A 9,186-nucleotide genomic window follows, 5' to 3' on the forward strand; every position below is an offset into this window, starting at 1 on the left:
TATATGCAGTTACATTCAAAGCTGTGGTATCATGAAACCAAATACCTATAGGAGTATGAAAAAAAAAAACAACTTAGGACATGAAGTGACATACACGAAGTGGCACTCGAATAAATAAATTGGGAGAATTGTAATGGTGAGCATTAACGGCACCGGGAGACAGCATGTGCGGAGAGGAGCGCCAGCGCGCTCACACCCAGCCGCTCGCACATGTGCGCCCGCGGGGAAAAGGGGGGGGGTTATTGTTACAATCGCTTCCTTAAACCTGAACGTCTTCCTGTGGGGGGAAACGGAAACGTTAGTCCCCCACCTTTTCGAAAATGAGGAGACTTTACCAGCGAACAAGGAGCACCCATTAACCAATACAGTTCTCGGGGCTGTGGTAGCTATAACCTGTGTTGGAACCGCAGCAAACAAGTAGTTAACAGTAATAAACACTACCCCGCCCTTATACCCCATGAAAGAGCGAGCTCATGCCGTCAAAAAAACACATTTCTGCGTGTCCTTGACCGTCGCTACAGTCGACACTCATCGACCGCGGCTACTCGGCGCACGTGAGCCATTTAATCTGACCAACATGTTGCCTTCGTTTTAATATCATACAAAAGCCCCGGTGTCGTTGTCAGACAAGCAGCGCCGATGACATACTTAATATCGATAGCTCTGAAACGGCACCACAGTAACATTTGTGCACATACGCGGGAGAAAACGCCCTGTGTTGTCTTAACAGTACGTTGGTCTAATCAGAAATGAAGCGATGTACTGAATCAACTGAATAACTTCCTTTTATATGTGGATTAAAACACTGATTGACAATGCATTTGTGGCAAATACACCCAAATTTTTTGTTTCGAGACCCAGAGAGCTAATACCATACATGCCTTCACCACATCAGAATAATCCAAAATATAAATGGACGGAGATCTTTTTAATGCAGCACAAAGTGTAAGGTATAACGTATCGCAATTTTCTGGTGGGCACGAAAGCAATTTCTACAACGCCATCCCCAAATCACTGCAAACTGCGTGATACAAAATTAAAAGGCTTTAGGGTTATACGCATGGGTAGGATATCTTTTGTGCATAAAATGAAGTTCAGTAATATTGTTGGTTCGACGTATACATTCCAGTAAAGAACTAAGAGAAGACTAGCTCCTTCTTTTTACAAAAACATAACTTGAAAGAGGGGACTTACCTTTCACTTGAGTTTCATATTCCGCGATTATCTCCTTGTCCTTTCGGAATTTTGCCGGAGACGTCATCTCGTTTTGATTTGTTTAGAATACTAGCAGTAACTGTACTGGTAATTACAGCAAACGGAACACAAATGACAATTGTACGAATGAAAAAGAAATCCACATAAACTGTAGCAAAACCAAGCAAAGCCAGATTGTTATTGTTCCCTGTCGATGTTCAATCCGTCCGCATTATGAGTCTTGGGAAGCTGTCGTATTCTTCTTTTTTGCAAACGCGTCCCTGAACCCGGTTGTTGAATAAAAAGACAGGTTTCATTCCCTTGCACCAAAAACAAGCCTGTAAGCGCTGTTGGATTCCGTGGTTCCACAAAGTTTCTCCTTATCGCAAGCATTCACACTACGACAGACAGCGCGTCATGTAGTGGATGTCTTCCTTCTGAAATGTAGACAAGGAGAGGGTTCGTTTGATAATGCGCTGAGGTGCGTACACTGCAACACAACGTTGACAGTGGCGCATAATTAAAACCCATGCTGACAACCCATAGATCACATATTGAAACAGAACTGCAAAGGCACGGAATTCTATACAACTAGCTATATCGCTACCTCTAAAAAACACGTAAATATGAGATTGCTATAGGTAATGCCACATATTCCTCTTCCTGTGTGAATCCCAGATGTTTTTCAGGAGTTAGCTAAATACTTTGTTACCTCTAGCTAAATCCCACCCCCCTCAGAACAGTAAACTAGACCTCGTTAAATTAAACTGTGCATATTTACCTACGGATCTCTATAGGCTTTTTATGACGGTTCTAAGGTTTACAGAAAAATAGTGCAAGATAAAAAAAAAAAAACACCCTGCAAATTGGACTACTGATAACTCGTACTTGGATTCGTAAGTGTCATAACTTGTACTTGGATTCTACCACATCTGTTCCACCGAAACATCAAAGGAAAACTAAGGGTCTTTACAACCAAACTAATGTTTGCGTGACTTAAGGTTCGCAAAAATATTACATTAGTGTCATTTAGGAGACGCTCTTATCCATAGCGACTTACATAGTTTAGTTTTTAGACTCTAAATGGAAAAAGCAAGCATAGTTAACAATAGTGAGTAGTGACATCATTTGAACAAAATTATTTCCCATATAACTTCACGTATCATTCATGCAAGCTGTTGAAAAGCTAGCTAGCCACCTTGCCATCTTAAACTATTATCAGAGTAGTTATGGTTCTGCACCAAAAGTATATGGGTTAAATTCCCACATTATCATATAGCGAGTTCTTTTGTTAGAATAAAAGTTAGATGGAAAGTGGCATTAATAGCTGTAGTTAGGCCTAACTGATGCTGAAAACCATTCTCTTTATATTACTTACTTTAAAAAGATACGGACAATATCTCGCTTTCCATCTTCCTCGTTGTATTTCCTTCACATTTCAAACAAGTTCTCTAACCACTAGCTAACTGCCTAGCTATCTAGTTAGCGAGCTCGCTAGTTCGATAGCCTCCAAGCTAGCTATCATTATCCTAATGGATAGTTAGCTAGGCATCTATCCCTATTTCAACCGTCTTTCTCTCTCAAAAACACTTTCTCTATATTTTCAAGTGTGATACGAAATTGACCGTATTTCGCACGTGTAGTTCAACAGAGTGATGTATACAGACGTACCTCGGATGCAGGTTTCCATTTGTTTAATTGATCTCGGCAAAGTACACTCTACGACCACCTCATTGCTTCAACTTTCGAACATTTCTCAAAGTCTAAAAAATAACTCCACCCCTTTCCATGGGGCATAAGATGCTGGAATCCACCATTGGCTGAAATTGTCAGGAATGGCACAACATCGAACAAATTGGAGGGAGAATGACGTTTGTTTAAAGGCAAGGCGGCGCTTCTCTGTCTCACTGAAATCAGCCAATCAAAATATGTACACCCCGTGTACGAGGACTGCGGATACCTTCAGCCCTTAACAACAGATCTAAGATCAGCTTGACTGCCCTAAACTTGATCCTAGACCTAGACATTAAGTTTAGCGGTTTGTTTCTGTGCCAGGATCATTTGCTATGGACAAAACGCACTTAACCTATAAACAGTACGATTACAGTTTAGGATCATTCTGTTTATTAGAATATGGAATACTCATGGTTTTACAACCATAAACAGTGAGCCACAGAGATCCAGCCAAAACACGGAGCCTAACGTTGAAATGCCTTGCATAAACATGAAGGGCAATATGAGTATGATGAATGAAATAGTGAAATGTTCTGCACCCGTATCGTATGTAATAACAGACCAATCATAAAAATAAACGAATGAGACACGCAATTCATTCGTTATGTGTGAACGAATTGCACCAATAGTAGCTGAGGGTTCAATTAAACGCCCTGATGTTGTCCAATTATCTTCGTATTTATGTGACGATGTCAACCAATGGCGTATTGGTTGTGGTCCCCTGGAACCAACCCGAATGAGAGATGGTACAGTTTGAAATTGTTTCAGGAAGTTTCCGACCACCACTGTTGAATCAGGAAGGTGTAAACAATAACAGACGTATTATAGCACGTTAGCTTTACATCTGAAGTTAGAATTAAATTTAACGAACTAATCACTAGAACAGTTGGCTTCAAACGGGAGACCAAAGCAGCTTCACGGAACAATTTTGATTTGTATACGTAAGAATTGCATAACGCCTGTTAGCTGGTCGTAACAAACGCTGTCAGTGATAGCGAGAACTGTCTAGGTAGCACCTTGCTAACCAACCAGCTACTCATCTAGCTAGCTCAGCTGAGTTAGTTCGCTAGGTTCTGTTCAATAAATTTGAAACAAAACAAACGTAACATTAGCTGATTAGCAAGTAATTTGTTATTTTGCGTATGTAATGTCATGCATTCTGTGAAGTTAGCTAGCTGACTAGTTACCTTGCTAGACCAATTACCTATAAGGCACGCTAAATCGTGTAGTTGGCTAATTACTTGTGCATCTGCTCACCGGGGACATTGGAATCTGGAAACTAGTCACCAGATTGTCGTCTAAAATATCCCTCATGTCTACATCTAACTTCAAAAACAAATGTGTCTCTCAAGTGAGCTGTATATACTGCGACAGCTTACTCTGTACGAGAGGAATGAAAGCTGTGCTTTTAGCAGATACAGACATCGAGCTATTTTCGACTGACATACCACCAAACAGGTAAGTAACAAACTGTAACCAGGTTGCTAGCTAGTTATATAGCGACGTTATGACAATTAGCTAGATTTAAAATAATTACGTTCACTGGTTAGGTAACTTAATTCTATTTAAAGCAACGGAGTGTAGGCTGCTAACTACTTAGCTCTCTTAACGCTGTTGATTTCAGATAGCCAGTTACCGTTAGCAAGAGTCGTTTTTGTGCAGTTGTGGAGGTCGCGTAACTACCTAGGCTAACACACAATGGCAAGTATGTATCCAGCTAGCTAGAGAACCGTGTCAGAAACAAAATATAACATTAATCTAGTGTTTCTACTTAGCTAACTACGTTAGCTTGCTGTCTAGCTTTTTACATTGCACTATAATAAATGTGTATAGTTTCAATTACAATTAGATAGCTCTAATGAGGTCACAAGTCTGTATAATGTTTTGTTGCTCTAAATGATGTACAGATAAACGTTCGCTTCTATTTCGCTTTCCCAGAACTGTCGACTTTGTCGCAAGCTGCTACTCCACAGACAGCTGTAAATGCAAACTAAGAGACATTGCATGTCTGAAATGGTAGGTACGTCGGTATCACTCCACATCATCCAGACACTGTGTACAACACTGTGAAAATCCAAGATGTAGTTAACGATATGTTCAGATAGGAATTCAGTTGTCAGCACTGGGTTCGTGAACTTTTATTGTGAATGTACTATATGTACTTATAACTGCACAAACACTGCACAATCCAGAAGAACCATGTTCAGTCAACATACTATATTGTTCTGCATTTCATCCTACAGCACACAGTGAAACATAGTGAAATGCTTTTGCTTCAGGATATGCCTTTTGCTTGTCTTTTGCATTATACCGATAGTGGAGTGTAGCTCACAGTAAGTAATGCATGCTGTTCTGCATGTAAATTATGTGTGTATAAAACAATATCTCCTTCTACAAGTTACCCCTTCTGGCAATGCGTTCTTGTAGTGTGCTCTAATGATATCATTAGGAAAGGCAGCTTGATAAGTTTAGAGTATTTGTGGTGTATCTGTACTAAACTGTGTTTTTGTTTAAAACCTATGGTACCTGGAAATGCTATTTTTTGTTTGCTCTATAAAAAACACAGCCCGGTAAAACCTTTTTCTCCACTCTGCTTTGTTTGCCCTCCTTTGTATTTAAGTGCTTTGTCTATCCAGGGGTCATGTGACATAAACACCAGGTGGTAGCATTAGCACATTCAAGGGTGCTCCAAACAAAATGCTGATGTTGAGTTTCCTTTCTCTCCGCGCCAGTGGTAATGTTGTGGGGTATCACGTGGTCGCCCCATGCAAACCCTGCCTGCTGTCCTGCAACAACGGTCACTTCTGGATGTTTAACAGTGACGCGGTCTCCACGGTCAACAGGCTGGACTCATCAGGTGAGGAGGCTGGACTGTCCTCGTCCAGTCAACGTGGGCTTCCCTGCCTCCACAGACAGCACATCCCTAGATAGTTATAAAACATTATATTTGTGAACCTTCCTTTTGTCATTCAGCCTAGGCTACATCCTGGGGCTAGAATTAACCTTAAGTTCCCTGGAAAAGTCCTTCAGTGGTTTAAAGTTGCATTGCTGTGTTAGGTCAGCGAAGCAAATCAGGAAATTAGTCACATAAACCATGTATGACTAAGCATGGTACGTCAGAAAAGAAGCAAATAGAAGAAAGATTACAGACTGAGCTGTGATTCTGATTTGTGTCTGATTATCAGGCATATTTCACTGGTGTCATGGGGTTTCTGACTAATGGTAGCCTGTAGGTCTCTGATGTTGGTGAATGCTGTTCCTATGAGATTTGGCAAGTTCTTGTTAATGACAGTTTTAAGTACAGTGTAGGCCCATACTTCTGCACCAGACTGGTCTTGTGCTCATCTTGGCAGTGTTTTTAAGCCTGATTCTTTATCACTGATATGTCACATGCTATTCTGTACGTACTGCCCATTCATGCATTTATTACAGTCTGTAATGGGGCTGCACGATATAGCCGTTGTGATATATCGAATAGCTATTTTTAGCGCAATAACGCTAAAATTATGCAGCCCTAGTCTGTAATACAGATACCTTGCCATGATCTCCCAGTAAGCTGCTCTGGATAAGAGTGTTCCACCAAAGCCGTTTTCGAATATGAACTCGGAGAATCAGGTCCGCCGGAATTGCCCTTTCACACATGTAGCACGCAACAGGAGATTGTCCATGACAGACACATTCTCACCTACAGGAAATACTCCGGTTTGGTTTAGGTGAGGGGCGGCGCCTGGGTAGAGCGTGCAGGAGGCAGGACATGACACAAAAACTACACTGCAGAAATCGCAGTGGCTGTATTCGAAACCGCCTACTGCATACTGTGTACTGCGTACAGTACTACACAAGTATATACTGTATACTGCATGCTATTTTTCAGTGTAGTACCCAGTATGCGACCATTAATAATTACATTTGTAGTATGTTACATTGTTGCTTGAAATCATTGTGAGTTTAGAAACGTCCAGATTTCCAGTTAGACCCCCCTTGCATTCTCACGAGTGAAAAGTATTGACGAGATCACCTAAAGTATTCATGAGTTGAAGTATTTTCAGTTTTTTTCTTTTCAATGTCTTACTTTTCGGTGGTACGGGTACATAATGTGGCACGGAGGAGGAGGAGAAGGCAAACATAGCTATTGTACTTTTGGGTAGCCTATAAAAAAATCACACATAGCCATCCAAATGGTGCTACCGGTACACATAATTTATTATTAATTATACATTTTTTAAAACAATAAGGTAAGTTTTTGTTGTTCGCTATGTAATGTTAGGTCACCAGTTCACCTATCTCACTATACCTATCACTATTACTTAGCTACAGCTTAGCTAGCTACTAACCAGATAATAAACTACTAACCATTGTTATTAATCTTTGTAAGAGACAAGTTTTGGCAGTATAGCTATAGCTAGCTATCTCTTTAATGATCATTGGACTCAAAACAGCATGTATTAGGATGTATCCACAATGTCAACGAAACAGTGGAAAGCTATGTACAGGCACGCGGAAAAGAGTACGAGGCAGATGTTTGTATTCTTCCGGTTTCGCGCCAGTCACAGAATAGAAACATCATCAACACGCCCACTCGCTTGTGGTGGATTCTCCGGAACGTTGCCTGCTCTATTCACACATGGACTCACTCCGACATGAGGCGGACTTTGTACTAGGGAGCTGGCAGAACGAAGTCCGTCACATGTCCGGTCCGACTGATTCGGACATTTGCGTTCTCACATACAGCTCCTCCGGCTAAGGGCCGGATACGTTTCGGCATCCAGTGCATGTGTGAAAGGGGCTCAAGTGCGTAAGCAGTGATAATGCTAAATGATGGACCTTTTTCAGGGATGAACCTCTTGCTGTGGGGGGACCTGCCGGAGCTGGACGGCAGCGAGGACGAGGGTGAAGACAGCCCTTCTGAAGAGGAGTGGATCAGATAGAGTGGGAGCGGGGCCCCGAGTCCTGCCACGTGCCACACTGGTGCCCGCTCCCTCTCTCCCTCCCCCTGTCTCTCAGGTTCCAACCACTCGGCTCCAGCCTTGCATCATACTGTAATTGGCAGCACTTGGAGCGCACCTTAATTTGCGTGCACTATCATTGCTTTCATTCGTACCTACTCTTCACTTAGACTCTGACTGACGCAGCTAGCTGTACTTGTTATGGCTGTCCTCCATTTGCAACTCATGTTTTGTCACAGGTTTTAAGAGCTCCAGGGCTACAGCTAATAGGATGGCATTTCAGGTTCTGCCACTACTACATTACTGAAGAGTGCCACGAGTGTTGTGTGGATGTCTTTTCTGGCATATCAAAGCATTTTTGTCAGAGATTTTTACCTTGCTACTGTACTTTGAACATATCATTATAGGAAACCACAGGCACCTGTATTTCACAGGCATAAAAACAACATTACAATACCTTGTCTTGCCTCCTGTAAAGCTGCTAATCATTTTAAAGACATCAAGAACTTCACGGTACAAACCAAATATTTTGGTTGGGGAACGGATATGTAAAAAGAGACTAAACTGGGCTTTGCTTTGGTTCTGTCAGCAAGGGCAGGCTTATTGGTGTGTGTGTGTGTTAAGCCTTCCCCATTCTGACCTTATCAGGGATTGCTTTTTAAGATCTGTGTTCTCTAAGTGAATAAGCACATCTTATTTTTTTACGACTTTTTTTTTTTTTTTTATGTGTGTTTTTAGTTCTCTTACCATTCCCGGTTTGTGAAGTGTTTTCATTGTGTTTATATCTGAAAGCAGAACTTATAATGACCTTGAAATATAGCCTTTTGGCTGATATACATGACCAAAGCTGAGGTCAAAATGGTTGTATTGAGTAAAGACTTGCTCAGATTAATTGTGTGCAACAATGGGATTAGCATGTACACAAGCAAATACCCTTGTATGTCTCAGATAGTACCGACTGTACAGAATAGTGTTTCTCATGAAGTCTGATATAATCACTATGCCCCTCCTCTTTTGCTGCTTCAGGAGGTCGGACCATATGATGGAAAATTTACATCAAGCACTTTGTATAGCCTGTATAAATTAGCCTTCAGTTTGGCAGTGATTTTTAACAAGGGGGTATGAAGGACAACCCTATTCCAACAAAATGAAAATTGTCAGTTGAAGGGAAATTGAATACAACATGAGGGTCCAGGCTGGTGAAGCATGCACCATTGCTACTTTTGCAGGTCATATCTTTTCGACTTTTCGCGTTATTCCTGAGAAACTGAAAAAAAAAAGATACAAGCATTAACTGGGCAGTAGCCTGTAA

The 9,186-nt window shown here is 41.3% G+C and overlaps 2 protein-coding genes across 5 annotated transcripts in view; one reads left to right on the top strand and one right to left on the bottom strand.

Annotated features, from left to right (window-relative positions):
- Positions 1 to 2,944, bottom strand: part of srgap2 (SLIT-ROBO Rho GTPase activating protein 2) — a 100,747-nt gene extending 97,803 nt beyond the window's left edge. For all 4 annotated transcript variants that reach the window (XR_005005012.1, XR_005005011.1, XM_036530302.1 and 1 more), the window contains exons 1-2: positions 2,866 to 2,944; positions 1,195 to 1,631 (exon numbers count right to left, since the gene is read on the bottom strand). Coding sequence is in view for 2 of the 4 variants with exons in the window: in XM_036530302.1 (XP_036386195.1) it covers positions 1,195 to 1,261 (67 nt within the window). In the remaining 2 variants the exon portion in view is untranslated. The remainder of the gene's footprint in view (positions 1 to 1,194; positions 1,632 to 2,865) is intronic.
- Positions 2,945 to 3,995: 1,051 nt separating this feature from the next.
- Positions 3,996 to 8,372, top strand: fam72a (family with sequence similarity 72 member A). Its single transcript, XM_036532131.1, has 4 exons — positions 3,996 to 4,386; positions 4,867 to 4,944; positions 5,661 to 5,785; positions 7,762 to 8,372. The coding sequence occupies exons 1-4, from the start codon at positions 4,241 to 4,243 to the stop codon at positions 7,854 to 7,856; spliced, it is 444 nt and encodes a 147-aa protein (XP_036388024.1). The 5' UTR covers positions 3,996 to 4,240; the 3' UTR covers positions 7,857 to 8,372.
- Positions 8,373 to 9,186: the final 814 nt, after the last annotated feature.

The sequence above is a fragment of the Megalops cyprinoides genome, chromosome 6, assembly GCF_013368585.1.
Source record: "Megalops cyprinoides isolate fMegCyp1 chromosome 6, fMegCyp1.pri, whole genome shotgun sequence".
Lineage (NCBI taxonomy): Eukaryota > Metazoa > Chordata > Actinopteri > Elopiformes > Megalopidae > Megalops > Megalops cyprinoides.

Bases quoted from the DNA above. Each gene is read 5' to 3' on its own strand.
- fam72a (XM_036532131.1), top strand. From the start codon at position 4,241: ATGTCTACATCTAACTTCAAAAACAAATGTGTCTCTCAAGTGAGCTGT. The intron at 4,387-4,866 runs GTAAGTAACAAA...TCGCTTTCCCAG, and splicing joins ACTGACATACCACCAAACAG to AACTGTCGACTTTGTCGCAA. The intron at 4,945-5,660 runs GTAGGTACGTCG...TCTCCGCGCCAG, and splicing joins GACATTGCATGTCTGAAATG to TGGTAATGTTGTGGGGTATC.